A 19,846-nucleotide genomic window follows, 5' to 3' on the forward strand; every position below is an offset into this window, starting at 1 on the left:
TGATGTCAGAAATGTTTATGTTCGTATATGAATGTGTGCTTTTCTTTATTCATTTATTTGCATGAGCTATTTGGGTAAATGGATGTTCTTTTGTGGCAAAAGCTCGCTGTCTTCCTTTCCTTGTCTCTCCTGATGATGAATGATCGTGACATGTTGATTGACTAGTGTGGCAAGTGGAAGCCCAACAGAAACAGCAGGACCACTGGACCGCATTTCCCCGGGGGTTTGTGGGACTGAATGAGCAGATGGCCATCAGAATAGATCCAGAAAACTTAAACTAATATAACAAAAGGCCCTTTTTGCTTGCTTCATTGTTTTTTGTGTGTGTGTTTGAGAGAGAACGTATGGGCACGTGTGTGTGTGTGTACGCGCGTGATTGACAGTGAGCGATTGGCTGCTCGGTTTGTCTTGGACATGTGACTCCTGGTGTGTGTGATGGCAATTAGATTTAGGTTGAGTTATCAAGGGCTGAGAGTGAAAGCTGGAGTTCAGTTTAGAGAGAGCTGTTGGAAATGGTCGGCATCCCTTGAGGTGACATTGCAGTGATGTAAAGTGAGGATGGAGTCTGACTGGAAAGCATGAAGGAACACGCATATAATCACACACCGAGAATCACCAGGAGAGCTCGAATCTTGAGCAGTGATCGACTTCCTGTCATCCATGCATTTCACATAGTAAGGTAAAGAAACACAGAGCCATATGTGCCTTCCAGCCCCCGCTGTCTCGCCCCGTCCTGACATTTCACAGTCAAGCTTGTGTTAAAATGAAACGCATTATGATTAGCGTGGGCACAGTGCCTTGAGCTGGTTTGCCTCACACCTCCAGGGTTAGGGGTAGGATTCCTGCCTGTGTGTATGAAGTTCACATGTTCTTCCTTGCTTTCCTCTCTCAGTCCAAAGACATGTTATAGGCTGATCTCTGAATTGTCCATGGTGTCTGAATGCAAGTGTAACCTGTGATGAGTTGATGCAGCATCCAGGGTGACCCCTGCCTTGTACCCCAAGTCACCTGGGATAGACTCCAGGTTTCCTGCAATGCTGTGTAGGATAAGTGCTACAGGAAATAGATGGTTGTTCAGACAAATTTATTTTGTGGTTACTTCTGCAGACACATCCTGCTGTAAACATGTTGCCTGTTGTGTCATGTACCGTCATTCAGAAAGCATCACATGTTCTTGCCTGTGCTGACTGTCAGATATTGGCAACAAGAGTGAAACCGAACTGGCGATTGTGTCTGTTGGCAAACTTTAACTGTCCTCGTCAGAGGAGAGCTGATCATTACAGCTGGTTGGGTCTGAGAATGCAAGTTTTTTCCACACAGCCTACGTTCTGCCACTACATCTCCAATTCAGCTTCAAGTTTTATTTGTCACATACACAATCACACAGTGACATGCTTTACAACTGTCTGTGTCACACAAGTAGGATAAAAATAGAATTGCAATAAAAATAGTCTTATGGAGTAACAAAGGGGAAAATGTATTGCTGGGGAATGTGTGTGTGTGTGTGTGTGTGTGTGTGTGTGTGTGTGCGCGCGTGCTCTACACAGAGGCCTGTAGCCACCAGGGCGCTAGTTGGAAGTAAGTCAGTTGAAACGTGAAGCGTAAAATAAAAAGCTGAAACGGCATTTTTTTTTTAAAAACAAAACTAAGAATAAGACAATAAAAAGCTTTCATACTTAAAATAGTTTCATACTTATAGCTTATATAATACCACTTTGTTCAATCAGTGTCCTTCATCTGGAGCATCTGGAGGGATCAAGTTAGTGACGAGGTTAGTGTTCACACCTTTTCTTCTGTGGAGTTTCATAAGAATTTAGATTGCAAAAAAACCCAAGCATGATGTAAAACAGCTGTATTACTGAATGTCCGCAGTGTATTTTATGCTGAATGTTATTATTATAACAGCATTATTAGTCTAGAATAAACTGTGACTGGTCATGCAGGAAAATATTCAACAACACAGATTTTCTGAAACCTGCATGTGTTTGTGTTTAATGGCTTTTATCTCAAAGCTTATTTATTAACGAATGACACGTCATGTGTTACCTTTGTTTGCGAAATTAGTTAGTTCCTGTTTTTATGTAAACAATGGGTTCCCTCGCCAACTTCTCCGTTTCTCTCACTTAATGTATAATATCTAATGTATAATATTCTATACTTAATAAATTAGAACGCTGTGTAAAGTGAAAATAGTAAAAAAACACAATGCACTGAAGTCATTTAAATGTAATATTTGATCAAAAATGATACAAAGACAACAGATCAGATATCGACCCCACTTGTTTTGAATTTAATGTCAGAAACACGTTTCAAGAAAAGGTGTGTGTTTCAAGCAGGTTGTGTGTTTATCACCATGTTGCATCACCTCTACTTTTAACAACACTCTGTAAGCGTTTGGGAACCGAAGAGAAGAGTTGCTCTTGTTTTTGAAAGTGAAATGTTACCCTATTCTTGCTTGATGTTGGATTTCAGCTGCTGAACAGTGAGTATTTTTCATGTCATAATGCACCAGAGGTTTGGAGTGACTGACAGGTCTGGACTGCAGGCAGCCGTTGTAGTAGGTGTAATGTGGCTCGCTGAAATAAGCAAAGCCTTCTCAGAAAAAGGACATCGCCTGGATATGCCTCCTAAAGCCTGTATATATAGTTCAGCATCAGTGCAGCCTTTATAGATATGAACGTTACCCATGCACTAATGCACCTCCAGACCATCACAGACGCCGGATTTTTGAACTGCGTGCTGATAACAAGCCGGATTTCTCTCATCTTCAGCCTGGAGGACCCAACACTCATGACTTCACGGTTTTACTTCAGGATACATCAGACTTCCACTTCTCCTCTCCTCATGTCTAGCTGAAATGAGCTCAAGCCCAGACATGCCGACGGTGCCGGTTCTGTATCTTGTTTGTGTGTGTGTTTCTTTCTGTGGTTGTTACTGGTGGATACAGTGAGGAATCGTGTTGAAGGGGTGTTCATGAGCGCACACAGCGACTCGCAATACACAATCTTCTACAGAAATTTTAATGTCGGGACGCCTGAGGGCTGAAAGATCACAGCCGTTCAGTATAGGTTTTTGGCCTTGTCGCTCGTTTACAGAGATTTTTCCGGATTCTCTGAAACTTTTAATGCTGTTTTGTACTGCAGATGAAATCATTATTCTTAAACTGTTGAGCTGTTTGCCCACGCAGTCTTCCACTGAGTGCTGAACCTGAACACTTCCTCATCCTTACTTCTAAAGCCTCTTCACAATGTTTCATCAGGTGTGTGTGTGTGCGCATGTTTGTTGCGCCTATTACTTTGAACTTTTTTCATTTCTTAAAAACAAAAATTCTTTATTTTTAATTAAATATATGGTTTAAATGACTTGCAAATCTTTGCATCTTGGTTTGTTCTTTTCCCATTTTACACAACATCCCCTTTTCTGGAAACAGGGTTTCCGTCTGTCTGTCTGTCTGTCTGTCTGTCTGTCTGTCTGTCTGTCTATCTATCTATCTATCTATCTATCTATCTATCTATCTATCTATCTATCTATCTATCTATCTATCTATCTATCTATCTATCTATCTATCTATCTATCTATCTATCAACTACCTACTTTCTTCCTTCTTTCCTTCCATGCTGCATCACTTGGAGCATAACCCACTATAAAGAATAGCTCACAGACTCTAGGTTGATTGGCCGGCATTGCTCTGATTGACAGGCGACAGAGAGTAACCCCGCCCCACCCTGAGGCACTGCTAGTTTTATTCTCTTGATTCTCAGCCATACTGTTGCACCGCTCGGGTCTCGGTTACAAACATCATACAATTCCCCCCCCATCAGCTGTTACTATAGAAACGCTAGCATGTTGGAATGAGCGTGTGAATATGAACGTGTGAATTGCTCTTGAGCAGAGCTGCGGGAACAGAAAATAAATCAACATCATCGGTCCTGTCAGATAATACAGAAATACTGCATTGCTTTTAGTGGGATAGTTTTGATTGAGGAAAGGAAGTTAAATACATGTGGAGGTTTTGGGAAGTTTTTGTTTGGAATATTCTGGGATTTTCCACTTGTATGATCACAGCACCGCTTTGCCTCATTGTTACCTTTAAATAAGGAAATGTTTGAAATCTTCCAAAGCCTGCAGTTCATACAGATCGATCCCTGCTTGTTCCACTGCTGAGGACTGTGCACTTTATGTCTTTACTTGTCTATAACTTCCTCTAGTGCCTCTCCTCCTCCTGTCTAGTAATAACCCTGACCTTCAGGAAGTGAATCAGGTGCATTACAACTGCACAAGACACGAAGTCCCCAGGAGGAGGATTTTCCATCCACCGTAATTCAACCTTAAATTCGGCTCATGAATTTCAGACATTATCCGCAAACCCATCCTTCTACACAGCTCTTTTCATCTCACTGGCAGTCTTTCTTATACAAAATCCTGGTCTTGTGTGACCTTTAATACCCCTCACACCGATATATTCTGCCGTACTGCATGTTCCTCTCAAGCTGTGAGCCAAAGAGTGATGAATGTGGAGAGGAAAGCTGTCACACAGATCTGCGGCTCTGCGGCTCACAGCGTCATGGCGGTGTCTACATGCAGGGCTAATTTACTCTCCCGCTCTCCAGAAGAGGGCCTTCAGTTCAATTCAGATTTATTTGTGTAGCGCTTTTTAATAATGGAAATTGCCACAAAGCAGCGTAACAGGAATATCTAAATTCAGGATATAACTCAAAGAACCAGACTCAAAAGGGAAGCTATGGTCATCATTCCTGTCAAGCCAAGAATGGACCAGCACCTTAAAGCTCTTCATACTGCACCACACTCCCTCCAGTCTACTAACACTGCTTGACTGGTCCCAGCATCTCTCAGGGTAAGAGGTAGGTACTGTATACACCAAGATTCTTCTCTGTTCTATCACTGAGGTGGTGGAGTAAACTTCCCCTAGATGTCCAAACAGCTGAGTCACTGACTGAATTCAAACAACAGCTGAAGACCTCTTCCTGAAACACTTAACCTAGCTCTTATTTTCACCATTTGTCTTATGTATTGTATGTTTTAAAAAAAAAAGTTCCTCCCAATTCAGTTTTAGGCTGATGGTATCCCAAGGCTGTGACCTATTGAACCAGGGTTGATGTATTCATTGATGGAGACTTTCAAGCACTTTTGTACATCGCTCTGTGTAAGGGCTGCTAAATGCCAGAAATGTAAATATATAACTTTTTTGTATGGTCAAAATAGTAATATGGTGAATGTATGGTCAAAAATGTGCAGTTGTGTATCCAGGAGCTTCCTTCTATTTTTAACATCCCATTGATGTTATCAGCTGGAGACTTGAGTGTAGATTTCATGGCAGTTGCAGTCCAAAGCATCTTCATGGTTTCCTCAGCAGCAGTGAGCAGACATGCATGTTACAGACGTAACAAGAGGAACCTTCCAGACTGAATATCGCTTCATGATCACAGCTTGGAAAAATTACAGGCTTCTGATATGCTTTCTCTCGGTAAATATTTTACCTAATATTTGCACTCCACATACTTTTCTTTTTTCATTTCATGGTTGTGGTCACCCATTAATTACCTTCTCTCCCTCAGCTCTCTCACCTCTCCTCCTCTCTGTCTATGAAAAGCTCCTTTCAGCTCGTGCTAAGTGCTTAATCTCTGATCTCGTGTCTTGATTCGGCTCGTGCCACACAATGAGTGCAAATTAAACCCGGGTTGCCGAATACACAATTAGCTCTCAGCACAGCCACAGCGGATCGTTCCAGGTCCCTTTGAAGGTTCCGATTAATGATGCACCACTTCAATGTACCTTTTTCCCCACTCCACGGGCTAATAGCAGCTAATGAATGACCAGCCATGCTCTCATGTCCTCTGACCTTTGACCTCTGCTCAGTGTCATCAAAAATGAGCAGTTACGATTGACACCCATCAGCTCAGATGAAGACGCAAGGGGTAAGTAATAGAGCAGGATCCTTCGTAAAGACGAAAGGGCGGTTATGTTTACACGGACAGGGAATTCTCTTTGCAAAGCAAAGTTATTGTAGAAGAGTCTGACTCGCGTCCTACAGACGACGCTACAGGAGAACGAGTTTATTATTAAATCTGTCACGCTACAGAGAGCTGCGCTCCCAGCATGAAATTCCTGGTTTACACCAAGTTTTTTCATTCGCCTCCTTTCTTTGGGTTTATTAGCGTTTCAGATTTAGAGCTCATTAAAATCACCTTGCTCAGTAACCTCAGCTGCCTCTGAAGCGTCCTCGCTTGCTGAGCCAATTCTCCGTGGAGCTTTTGAGAAGAAACACACTCGTGAAATTTTTTGTGTGTGACGGAACAAAGTAGTCTTTTGCAAAGTCTCTGTAAAATTTCTGGGTCATCTTCAGGATAAGGTCAGGCCCAGTGAGCACAGCAGAGATTGTTTGGCACTTCTCCTATCCTGACTGATTTGATAGATTGCCACCCAGAGAGAGATGGAGAGAGGGAGAAAGAAAAGGAGGGAGAGAGAGAGAGAGAGAGAGAGGAAGGAGGCCAACCTGGTGTGTTGCTATTATGGGTTGATGTGAGAAACAGAAGAGACAGAAATAGTGAGAACGTTCAGGCCACCAAACTGCAAGAGGAGAGAAATGAAGCCGTGTTTCAACAGATGGTCAAACTGCAGTAATCCTTCAGTCCTGAAGTGCAAGCAGTTGAATAAAGAGGTCGGATCCGAGCTGAAGAAAGAGTTGAGCCTAAACATCTGGAAGCGGACAGTGATCTGTCTCAAAGTAAACACATACTGACTCGAGCCAAACTGCCGGCTCTGTGCAAACCACTTGATTGCAGTTTGCTTAATTAATCCCAATTCTTTGACGAAATGCTTCTTTTCTCTGTGGTATTTGTAGGTTTCTGTATAACAAGGCAGCACTAAATGACTCTTCCCTGAGGCATGAATTCTAGACTGGTATGATCCAGATAGAACTGAGACCCAAACATGAGGCTTTGTTCCACTTTGGAGTGGGTTCAGTTTCTCCTGAGAAGTTTACGAGTTGTGAAGTCATAATTACAGCATCAGGTGTGTTCATGTCACTTTGGTCGTAGCAAAATGAAGGTGAAGCTTCTCGTAATTAACTATAAGAAAAATACAGCACTGTTTTTATCTGTACTTTCATAAAATAAGTAACGTAATGGAAATCAAATTCTAAAGCCACTGTAAACTTTACCATTACGTATTATATCGTAATCAAACCATTTTCCTCCTGTTGCTGTAAGTTTGCTTGTAATTTAGTAACTTGCTGCATTTACCAAACACAGAATAACTGGAATGAATTGAAATCAGCTTCAGAGGTGTGTAAACATTCCATTTCAACAAATTTAGCATCAGCTACAGACGCATCCTTTAATTTCACCATATTTTCTGACTGACGCACCACCAGCTCAGAAACTCAAACAGGGAGAAATTTCCCGCTCGTAATTACGACTTCATGGCGCCAAGCACGTGCCTTTAACTTCTAAATGCGATGACTTGAACGAACCATTACATCATCTTCGTATTTGGAGCAGGTGTGGTGTGTACCTGAATGTTTTTTATTTTTGCTTTTAATGTGAAGCCTGCCATCTTGCCCTAGAAACATGAGAAAACACTGGAAAACAAGGCTGCTGGAAAAAGAAGTCATTTTTCATAACAACATGTAGCTATTTGCAGAACAAGACTTTCGACTCCTGAACCAGATGCTGTGTGGAACTTTCTGGAAAGTCTTTCTAATGTGCCTGAATAAGCATGCTGTCTAATCTAATATCTAATGTCTAATAATACATCGGAACATCCTGAGCTATTTTCCCCCCTTGTTTCTCCTTTGCGCTCAAAAACTCACCTTGCTGTTCCAATACTTTTGGAGGGGATTAATAAAGTGTGTGTGTGTGTATATATTAAATATGTATAAAGCACACGTCTGTAGTCTAGCTGTGTCAGCTTGTTATGGTCTAGAAAAATACAGTGAAAATAGCAGTCATTAAAGTGTCATGATTTTTCTTTTATTTATTTGTATATTTGTTTTAGAAGAAGGCCTCCTGGTGGTGCAGCAGCACGATCCCACGCTTTCATTGCCGTGGCCCGGGTTCGATTCCCGGGCAGGGAGCTGACCCAGACACTGAAGTGTTAACTCTCAGTGCTGGTCCCAAGCTCGTAAAACCTGTGCCAAATCAAAACTTCCGGACCAAATGATCTTCTGTGGCGAAATAACAACAAAGAACAACATTTATTTGTTTCAGTAATACTATCCCACCACTTAGTAAAAATGGAAAAAGATGCGAGATTTGATTCCAAATTTGTGATGAGATTTGAAAAAAATTCTCTCACAGGATCAACAGGCTACTACGACTCCCGTTGTGCAGAAAGGGAAGTGTGAAAGGATCTATTAACCCATTTTCTGGATGAGTGGCTGCACTTAAGGGGTTGTGTAGCTTTTCATGATTTGTGTAAAAGGGACTTCTGTTTTAATTTCAGGGCTGTTTAGGGTGTGTTTAGTTCATTACTGTCTATACGCCTATCAAACTAGAAATTGTCTGAATTGTCTGTGTATGGCTATGTAAATCATCTATAATCTAAATTCTCTGTTAATGTGTTAGACCATACATGTTATTTTGGCTTCTGTCTATAATAGAAAGCTCCAGAAAGTCGTTGTGGCGCTCATGCCAGCTGCTTTCCTCCCTTTGGCACTGGCCTTGAACGGATTGCTAGTCTTGCAGTTGCATAATTAGATGCTCAGCGGTCCACTAGAACAGGTTTGCTCATACCTCTGGCTCATCTCCCAATTTCAGTTTTACCTCTAATTATACTGCTCATCAAAGCCTCCGGTCCAACAGCATGGAGCTGATGGGAAATGAGGGATTCGTGTTGTATTGTTCAGTGTGGTTAAGGATAGGAACATTGTTAAACTGAGACGTCTTCTAAAATGAAGATTATGGTAATAGTTTCTATTTTAAATGCACTTTGAAAATTGAAATGGCTAAATGGATGTGAATAGTATCATCTCATATGTCCTGTAATTTAATGGACTGCTTCCAACAGCAAGAGGAAAAAACTCTGTTCATGGATATGGAAATCAGTCAGTCTGGCCTTGTGGAAGTTAATAGCAGGAAACCAGATGGTTAGTCGTGAACCTCTGCAGTCCTTGACCTTCAAAGCAAATGGCTGCAGAGGGGGGGGGGAGTAGGTGGAGGGGGGGAGCGAAAAGGGGGATGGGAGGTATGGAGAAAGAAAGAGAGAAGGAAGTGAGAGGAGAGAGAGAGATGGAGAGACAGGAAGAGTGAGAGAGACAGGAATGGAAGACAGGGAGAGTGAGAGAGATGGAGACAGGGAGAGTGAGAGAGAGGGAGACAGGGAGAGTGAGAGAGAGAGGCGGAGAGAGTGTGAGGGTGCGTGAGTGAGAGATAGAGTGAGAGGCGGGGAGAGTGAGAGAGAGACAGAGAAAGGGAGAGAGTGTGAGGGTGCGTGAGTGAGAGATAGAGTGAGAGGCGGGGAGAGTGAGAGAGAGACAGAGAAAGGGAGAGAGTGTGAGAAAAAGTGAGAGAGACAGACAGAGCAAGGGGGAAACGGAGAGAGTGAGAGAGTGAGACAGAGAGTGACGGGGAGATTGAGAGAGAGACAGAGAAAGGGAGAGAGTGTGGGTGCGTGAGTGAGAGATAGAGTGAGAGGCGGGGAGAGTGAGAGAGAGACAGAGAAAGGGAGAGTGTGTGAGAAAAAGTGAGAGAGACAGACAGAGCAAGGGGGAAACGGAGAGAGTGAGAGAGTGAGACAGAGAGAGACGGGGAGATTGAGAGAGAGAGAGAGAGAGAGAGAGAGACGGGGAGATTGAGAGAGAGAGACGAGGAGATTGAGAGAGAGCGAGATGGGGAGAGAGACTGAGAGAGACGGGGAGATTGAGAGAGAGAGAGATGGGGAGAGAGAGAGAGAGAGACGGGGAGATTGAGAGAGAGAGAGAGAGAGAGAGAGAGAGACGGGGAGATTGAGAGAGAGAGAGATGGGGAGAGAGAGAGAGAGAGACAGAGAGAGACGGGGAGATTGAGAGAGAGAGAGATGGGGAGAGAGAGCGAGAGAGAGAGAGAGACGGGGAGATTGAGAGAGAGAGAGATGGGGAGAGAGAGAGAGAGAGAGAGACTGAGAGAGAGACGGGGAGATTGAGAGAGAGAGAGAGACGGGGAGATTGAGAGAGAGAGAGATGGGGAGAGAGAGAGCGAGAGCAGCTGTCAGTTCAGTCATCATATCAGTCTCATTGAAGATTTGCTGGTAACTGAATAATGATTCCAGCAGCTGTATTTCTGCTTTTTCGACCTCACTCACTGCTCAGTCTTCATGCTTGGATGATGTTGTACAGCAGCGTCACTCAGTCTCTCTCAGCATCCTGCACATTTCCCTCTCAAACTCTCCCTCCTCCTCAAGATTCTAATAAACCAAATGTAAGATGATGAAAACCTATTTCTAGGCATATTTTAAAATTTTCTTCTGTTGGCAGATCATTTTGCTTCTTTGTAGAAATGAATGTATAAAAATAGGTTTAATAAATTTGTTTTATTCTAATCTTTGACTAGATTGAAAGTACAGGTTATGTTCCACACTCACCCGCGATAAACGAAAATCTGCGTTACACGGACGCCACCCCCAAATGCTTTTTTTAAAAACTGTTTAAGCTGTAAATGACCCTCCCACACTCTTTAAACACACACAGAAAACATTTGCAAACATATAGCGAGGTGAATTTTGGGTAAATTCGTAGAAATATCATATTTATAGTGAGTACTGTGTGTATGTATGTTCCTTGCCAGAAGCCTTCAAAGGCGTATAGAAAGTTCACAATAAGGTTTGCGGATATTACGATATGCCGGGAAAATCCGCAAAAGTAATTAGTTATGTTCCAAATAAAAATTTGCGATATACCGGGACCGTGATAAATGATATATATGATATATAGAGGGGGATTACTGTATTTTAATGTGTTAAGATGTCTTTTTTTTTGCAGTGTTGGAGATTGCCAAGCTCCAGGAGCAGGGGTGAGAACGATTCATCTAGAATTAATTAATATTGACAGAAAGGAAATCTGTTTTTAAACCTTCAGTATACTTTGCAAGGAATATTCAATCATCTCGTCTGAATCAATTCTTTATTTATTTATTTATTTTTACATAATTTCATGACGTCTTTAAAACAAATCACTGTTTTGGGAATTTATGGAATGTGTGTCTGGTGAGATCATCTCTCACACTGTGTGTGTGTGTGTGGTCAGGCCATAATTATTAAGCAAATGGATTTGGTGTATGTAAGATCACTGCCTTGGCAAGCCGTGTGTGATGATCACTGCAGCAGCTCATTAGCACATGATGCTGCGTATAGATGGAAATAATGGAAAACATCTGATTCCCTGCTGTAGAAATGATATCAGTACATATCCTCAACAATCTAATAATGCAGGGTTCCTCAAATCTTGCCCTGGAGGGCCAATGCACTGCAAAGTTTAGGTCCAACCCTGATCAAACTCCTCTACCTGTGATTTTCTAATGATCCTGAAGACACTGATTAGCATTAAACTCTGCAGGAAAGTGGATCTCGTGGGCCAGATTTGAGGATCCCTGCAATAATGTAATGAGTAAGGACGTAAAAGAGGGTTCAGCAGAGGGAGTTTCATCTCACACACACACACACCAGGCTTATATTCTTAGGCTTTAGTGATGGAGATCTGCATCTATGAGCCTGTAACCTCCAGCACTCAAACATCAGCTTCAGCTTGTCCCTGTTTGAGAAATCTTTAAGGTTTAAAGTAGAACATTTAATGTACAAGTTCAGTTTAAGGACGTTTTGGTCACCTTAAGCTTGTCCCAAATCACATGCTTATGCACTGTTCTGTTCCATCGTGTTGTATAAATAGTGTGAGTTCACACTGAAAAGTTTAACAAGAAAAAAAACACACTTATTCACCCTAAAAAAATGAAAAAAAAAAATGAAATGTAGAATATCAGACACTTGATGCACTTAGCATTCACAGCTTTGCTTACGTAGTGGAAGAGGGGCGGGGCCACCAGGAACTGATGCTGGATGAGAGGAAAATTGTCTGCGTAGCGTTCCATTTGAAACACTTCCATAATTCATACACTAGACAGTAAAAGACTGAGTGCATAGTGTAAGTGTACACCAATCAGGCATAACATTAAGCCCAGTGACAGGTGAAGAGAATAACACTGATGATCTCCTCATCATGGCACCTGTTGGTGGGTGGGATATATTAGGCAGCAAGTGAACATTTTGTCCTCAAAGTTGATGTGTTAGAAGCAGGAAAAATGGACAAGTATAAGGATTTGAGTGAGTTTGATGAAGGGCCAAATTGTGATGGCTAGACGACTGGATCAGAGCATCTCCAAAACTGCAGCTCTCGTGGGGTATTCCCGGTCTGCAGTGGTCAGTATCTATCAAAAGTGGCCCAAGGAAGGAACAGTGGTGAACCGGAACATTTGGTGAACATTTGGGACACGGCTTCAGTGATTTCGGAGCAGGACGTCACACACTCATCACAAATTCAATTCTTTTAAATATTATTGCATTATATACAGTATGGACATCTGAATTCATCCATTTTAAAACAGTTTCTGTAGAGTTGATGTGGTGAATATTATAAACGTCACACACACTGTTGTTGTTGTTAGTATTATTACAAGCATCTTCTAACTTACAACACATCTACCAACAGTTTGCACAACAGGAAGCTAAAAAAAAAAAAAAGCTTTAAACATCTCCGGGGAGTTTATAACACGTCTCCCTGAATTCAGTGCACTAACTGATCATAAGCATGCAGTCAGGCCTGGTTTATATTAAGGCTGATGTCTTGTATACTGCATATAAACATAAACATCTTTTTTCTTCTGTGCTAAAAAGACATCTGGCTAAAATCTCGAAGCTCCACTAGTGTCACTGAAGAAGTGTTGTTTTTTTTTTGGCGTACATAAAGTGATGTTCACTGAGGATGCGTATAAATTCAGGGAACATTTTCAACACTACGCTTGATTCTGAAATTTCCTGACATGATGTTAAACACAGGCAGGTTGTGTTTGTGTAAGAGGGTCAAAGAGAAGCGAGCACAACATTTACACTGCATATTAAACCCCATCATTTACACCAGTCACAGCAGAGCAGTCAGCCGAAGAACTCTAGTTTACACACTGAATCTTAATGGTGTATCTGCAGGTCAGCCAGGAATTTCACTGCAGAACAGGACTGTGACGACTTTGTCATTTATAACATGCTTTAGAATCTACACTTCAGGTAGAAAAAAAGTTCTGAGTTTGCTTTGCTCCTTTTCAGATTTTATTCATTTCATACTGAATATAAATATGTGCAGTTTAAAAAATAGTAATAATGTCTGGGGATAAACCAGCTCTCCCTAGAGACTCATCAGCCCTCAGAGCCCTAATTGGCTTTAATTGCCTTCGTTTCTCGTGCAAAAAGTGACACAAATTGTTTTGATTAAGAAAGCCCTGAGACGTTTTCTAGCAGAAGTCATCAGTAGTTTGGAGAGAGCTGACTGGTTACATCAATTGCTGTAAATTTACTGTTTTAACTGTCTGACTAGCAGCTTATTAAAGTGCACAGTTTAGTCCAAAACATAACATGTCTGCATGACACTTTGGTCATCTCAAAGCTGCCATGTTGCTCTCATGGAACACGTGTGTTGTGGAAAATAGTGATGTAAAATACAGGCGCAGGTTGCTTTACTTCCTGAACAAGTGACCCAAAGCATGAGTTGCAGGAAACACGGGACAGGTTCCAGTGCAACAAAACTCACATCACAGCTACAGGTTCACAGGTGAGGTGTCTTTCTGCATATAATAACACCAATATAATACCCCAAGGTAATAAGAGCAATGCTGTGAGAACAATCACAGTCACATTCAAACCCCAGCAAACACACCCAGTGTGTGAGAGAATGTTAAAACTCGTCTGCTGCTTATCTGTTCAACCCAGGAAATATTCACATCAGTGATCCTTCATTACTCACAGGTCTCATACTGAACATCCTGTCCACACATTTGTTTGACTCTAATGATTTATAATCAGCTATCCAGTATGGTTTTTTTTTTTCATCATGCTATCCTCCAGCTGCTTTGTGACAATGTCTAAAAACCTCAAACAAATATATCTGAACTGAAATGGAGTTTAATATCTTTGTTAAGGTTTAGAAGAGGATCCACTCCATTATTCCATATGGGCTAAATGTGCTTTGGTTATTGGACAGTTCCTCCCGGATTTCACAGAACCTCTGCCATGTTCACAGAAGCTTGCAGTATTTTAAAAAATAGCACAGATTTCTTGTAGATTTGGGACAGGACAGGTTGTGTGATGACATTTAGATAAAGCCCTCTTCCATTCATGTGTGCCGTAATATGTGTACCATGATGACAGATCGAGTAATTACATGTGTTTAGTAATTTAAAAGATGGTAGGAGTTAAACCCTGAAGAAAAGAAGAATCCTGTGCTTACAATGTCAAGTAGACAAAAAAACCCCGGCAAAATCATCCATTTTTGGCTGCAACGGCTGCACAAAAATTCCTGGATGGATTGATTGAACAATTTTAGGCTTACTGTATGATAACGAAAATCCATGAAGAAGAGGAGGAAGTGTTGAGTGAGTTTGAGAAGAAAGGAAGTTCACCGTGTGGAAAAGCGTAACACAGCTTTCTGATGTCAGACTGAAGCATCTGTAATCTCTAGACTGCTGGCTTGATGTTGCACCTCATGCGTCTGTAGGGTTCAATACCGTGAACATTTTATCTGATTTGAACAGAAAATAAAACAAGACGTATGGTGACTTTATTCTGCTGGCTGTTCTAAATTCTGCTCAGATTGCCCAGAGTTTTTTCTCTCTCTTAGTCACCTTCTCAGATTGCCCCTCCTTTGCATCATTCTTGGCTTTCCAGCAATACGGAGCTACACAGAACCGTTATCTGTGTCCCAGTGACGAGCTGTCTCCAGCTATAGTCGCACACTGGATCTGTTCCAGTGAGCGTTGTTGCTGCGTTCCCAGGTATTCTGGGCCATTTTAAATGCTGTCAGTTTGCCTGATTCCTCGCCGGTGTGTGGTGTTTGTGTCGCTTTATCCCCAAACGTACATGGCATCTTATAGCTTGTACAACAGACGGTTGCCTGGCAACATCACATTAAACATTGAATGGAAGTTATATTTCTGCCTTGGAGCTGAGCAAAGCCCTTACCATCCGCTGGGGCGTACGCTGAGGTGTCGGAGGAAATGACAAACGGCTTTGAAATGGCCCCTTTTTAAAGACTTCTCTCGAATACATATACTGGTGGAAATAAAGACGTCTAAATATTTGCACTGCGCTGGAGGAGATGTTCTGGGCAAATCTTAAAAGAATCTAGGCTGGAAAATGAATTCTTCCATTGTGCTTGAATACTAGAAAACCGTGGCCTAATTTCAGCTAATGAATTCCACATTGTTATGGATCAATGTCTCTGTGACGCTTCTCGAATCCCCGAAGTTTCGATCGGGTGCAGCAGAGAGCAGGACGGTCTCTCTTGCTCTGAGAGGAGTGATGAGTTTAAAAACCGAGCGCGGTGCGAGTTTTTCAGTGGTGACAAAGCCACTTAAAGCAATGTCACAATGAAAAGAAATAACATATCGACTAAAGCAGAGTGTTACAGTGCATTTATCTTATCTCTGGAGCGATGCACCCTTTTGTCCACCCCGCATCGCTTGGCTTTGTTTCTCAGCATGGATGCCGTGCTAATCAGATTCCCCTCCACTTGTTTGTTGGATTTTGTTGGACTCAATTGAAGATTAATTAGCTCATTTCTTAAAAAAAAACACTAACTAGTCTGTCTGGCTAATTATTTGTGGAGGCTGGCTCTCTGGCTGAGTGAGTTACAGAGTGACTGCTGGAACAGGTCTTGTGGCTGTAAATGCATCCTGCTAGGAAACTCTTTTCTTGATGAAATGCCATGCGAGTGGGAGTTCACATCATGATGCATTTCTAAAGCTACGTTTACACACACACACACACACACACACACTGATTTTATCCTGCAAGTCTCTGGTCAGTGAAGCGGTCAGTAGGTGTTCCTTTGACTGGTTACCATAGTAATAACGTTTCTCACTGGGAGGCGTAACTAGCGTCACAACAATTAATCCACATTCTGGAGGAGATTTGGTGTTTGTATATACAATTCAGGAAGCTGTGTATATGCATATGAGATAACAGAAGCAGTGTGCGCTCTTTGGATCGAATGCTCTCTGCGGTCTTCTCTCGTCGGTAGTCATACCACATCTAGCCGCTAATGGTCACTGGAGGTCATGTCGGCAGCTTTCATTGAAAATAAAGGATCTCCAGTCACTTTGTTGCTATGAGTCACTGAATGTGTCAACATAGCATAAGAGCTCAAAATTGTATAGGATAAATAAAGCTGTCTATCTATCTATCTATCTATCTATCTATCTATCTATCTATCTATCTATCTATCTATCTATCTATCTATCTATCTATCTATCGGCTCTAGGGTTGTGGTAGCTTAGTGGTTAAGGTGTTGGACGATTGTGAGTTTGAATCCCAGGTCCACCAAACTACCACTACTAGACCCCAGAGCAAGGCCCTTAATCCTCAATTGCTCAGTTGTGAGGGAAAAAAAGAGATAAAATATAAGTCGCTCTGTATAAGGGCATCTGCCAAATGCCATCAATGAATCTATCTGTTTATAGTATCTTTTAGTGAACCCCTTAACTGTAAAATAAACTCTAAGGAGTCTCTCAGATAAATTTAGTAGACTCATTATGTAAATGTGTACAATAATATTTTGGCTAAAGCCTTCGCATGCTGAACTGTTCCACAGAATGCATTATGTTCACAGTGACGGTATTTATAGAGCTCCTTGTTTTTGAGTTATTAAAGACTGATTAAAACTCAAGTGACCAAACATGCTATAAGAACCAGATAATAAATATATTAAGTTTGATAATGGTGGCTTGCGATTTCCACAGTTCTAAAAATGTATATAAATCTCAGACCTCTTGGCTTGCGCTTCACCGACGCTGCTTTGACGGCCGCTATTCTGAGAGGATATAATTACACGCGGTGCAGATTTACAGCAACCTTGGCTCAAGAATGAAAACAAACCTTTATCAAACCTAAATCAGGTCATCAGCTCATTAGCCAGCCCTTGAACTGAAGCTGAATCACTCGTGTTTGACAAGACGTGCACTGAACCCCACAGGTCCAGGAATGTTGATTCACACCAAAAGATATTCCGTTTGCTGGTTTCTGCTTCATATAAGTTCATAATGAAATCTGGCAGCACTTTAAAGCTCCTGTGTAAAGTGCATAGAAATGTGGCTATTTTTTTAAACGAACAGCACTGTGCCATATCTTTGTGTGTGTGTGTCCTATCTAAAGCACGCAGTGTGTGTAGGAGGTAAAGAAGCTTGCTGTGATCCTTCTGCATCGTTGTGTGATGTGCTACTGACTATTCAGAGTGAATAGTGTGCATTTACATGTATTCCAGGTTGCAATAGCCTGGGGTTATGTTTTATTCAGGATTAGCTGTATTTGAAGCTTTTTGTGGATTGCTGCATCTTCTTAAGAACATGATTTCTTTCATGCATGAAATCTTCATGATTGCAGTCTGTGCTGTATTTATCAACATCTAATGTGTTTCAGGAGAGGCACATTAACATGCAGCATGGCTTTTCAGAGTGTCTGCTGGTGACGATTAAGCATCTAACAGTTACTCGTCCCCTCACTAATGGCCACTGAGGGGTAATGGTGCAGTGGTAATCTACTGGAGTGGTTCTCCTTGGCCTGCCTTTCAGTGAACCTTTGTGGCTTGAGTGGTAGAACATGGACACACACACACACACACACACTCCCTGTCAGACTTGAGCAATATTTTGACTCAGGCAGAGATGTCCAGTATATGCCTTGTACACCTAATCTGTCCTACCATGTACATTAAAAACTAAATAAATCTAAAGATTTAGCTCTGCGTCGTGTAATGTAGCTCTGCGTCGTCTAATGTAGCTCTGAGTCATCTAATGTAGCTCTGTGTTGTCTCTCCAGGGTCCTGGAGCAACGTAGTGTCACTTTACTATGTACTGTGTCAGCTATATTTGGTTGAAATGGCAATAAAAGCTTCTTGACTTGAATATCTACAGCAGGTGAACAGTCAGTTCTTGAAGTTGATGTGTTGGAAGCAGGAAAAATGGGGAAGTGTATGGATCTGAGTGATTTTAACAAGATGGCTAGACAATTTGGCTCGGCGGATCTCTAAAAGAGCTGGTTTCATTAGGCATTCCTAGTATGCAGTGGTCAGTACCTACCAGAAGTGGTCCAAAGAAGGACAACTATGTGAATCAGTGACAGGCTCATGAGCAATGAATCATTTTGAGGAACATGAGAGAAGAGTTGACTTGGCACAGGACACCAAAGCACATCATCAGAGGTCTTGTGGAGTGCATGACTTGATGGGTCAGAGCACAAGAGAGAAGAGACCTACACAATATTAGGCAGGTGGTTTTAATGTTATGGCTGATTGGTGGATAGTCACAGTTGAACTGATATTAAAGTTCTAGTCTGATGTTTCTCAGTATCTACAATGAGTTCTAGACTAAAGCAAGATCTCACTCTTCTAAAAGGTTATTTAATGTTCTCTGTTAGTCGGAGGTCATTCATGACATCTTCCTCTCTTCCTATTGTTATGTTGTTATTCTGACGAACATCTTGAGTGTCTACATGCCTAAAATCACAGAGTGCGGTATCAACCCGAGGCCATCTGCCAGATACCAGCTTGCATTATTGATATGCTAATTGGACAGCACTTTAACATGCAAAACATTTCATTATCTCTCCCTGTATTGGCAGAAGTTGTAATGATGTATCATTGATTAATGGAGACACGTTGAATACGACCTGAAAAGCAAGGAATCTGAGGTAGTGGAGCTTGGCTCGGCTTTGTGCTGATTTTTTTTTTTTTTTTCCCCCTCGCTGCGATATCAGTTATGGGGAACTTTGAGAGGTTTTTTTTTTTCTTGTTTACTCCGAGGTGCAGGGCTTTGCATTTGAACCAGCCAATTTCATGGCTGTTGAGCTACTAGAGCGATGGCATTGATTACTGTTTGCTGCAGAGCCATGCCTCTGGTTTGTCAGTACGCTTTTCCTCTTCGGTGCTGCTTCCGACTGGAACTTTATATGTCATTATCCCAGCTCTTTACCCGCAGCCCTTAAATAAACCACTGAGATCACCAAGAGTGTCTGGCTGATAGACTTCTTTCTTCTGTCCATCAATCTTTTAAATCTGTGTAGTTCTCAAAGAATCTACTCTCTGGCCTCACAAACATGTATATGTTTTCTCATCATCTTTTTTTTCTTTCTTTCTTTCTCAGCTCGTTGGTGGCGAGTTTGATCTGGAGATGAACTTTATCATCCAGGATGCGGAGAGCATCACGTGCATGGTGGAGCTGCTGGAACACTGCGAAGTGACGTGCCAGGCTGAGATTTGGAGCATGTTCACGGCCATCTTGCGCAAGAGCGTGCGCAACCTGCAGACCTGCACCGAGGTGGGCCTCATACAGCAGGTGCTGCAGAAGATGAGCGCCGTTGACGACATGATCGCAGGTACTAGTGCTCAGCCTGCTCAGCTATCAAGTCTGGGTAGGATTTGTACCAAGTCTCTTCCAGTGTTTAGTCAAGAGTCAGAATTCTCTGTAATAAAAATGATTAGAGAATCATCCATTTATTTCTATTGCACTTTTAATAATTGACATTGTCACTAAGCAGCTTTACAGAAACAGTTACATTCCTTTTACTTTTACTGTACACATTGTCATAAGCAGCTTTACAG

At 41.8% G+C, this 19,846-nt stretch overlaps 1 protein-coding gene across 14 annotated transcripts in view; it reads left to right on the forward strand.

Moving 5' to 3' along the window:
- The window catches only part of nbeaa (neurobeachin a), a 182,982-nt gene that overhangs the window by 57,212 nt on the left and 105,924 nt on the right, over positions 1-19,846 (forward strand). For all 14 annotated transcript variants that reach the window (XM_058412232.1, XM_058412237.1, XM_058412239.1 and 11 more), the window contains exon 2: positions 19,389-19,620. In XM_058412232.1, the coding sequence (XP_058268215.1) occupies positions 19,389-19,620 (232 nt within the window). The remainder of the gene's footprint in view (positions 1-19,388; positions 19,621-19,846) is intronic.

This window comes from Hemibagrus wyckioides, linkage group LG16 (assembly GCF_019097595.1).
Source record: "Hemibagrus wyckioides isolate EC202008001 linkage group LG16, SWU_Hwy_1.0, whole genome shotgun sequence".
Classification (NCBI taxonomy): domain Eukaryota; kingdom Metazoa; phylum Chordata; class Actinopteri; order Siluriformes; family Bagridae; genus Hemibagrus; species Hemibagrus wyckioides.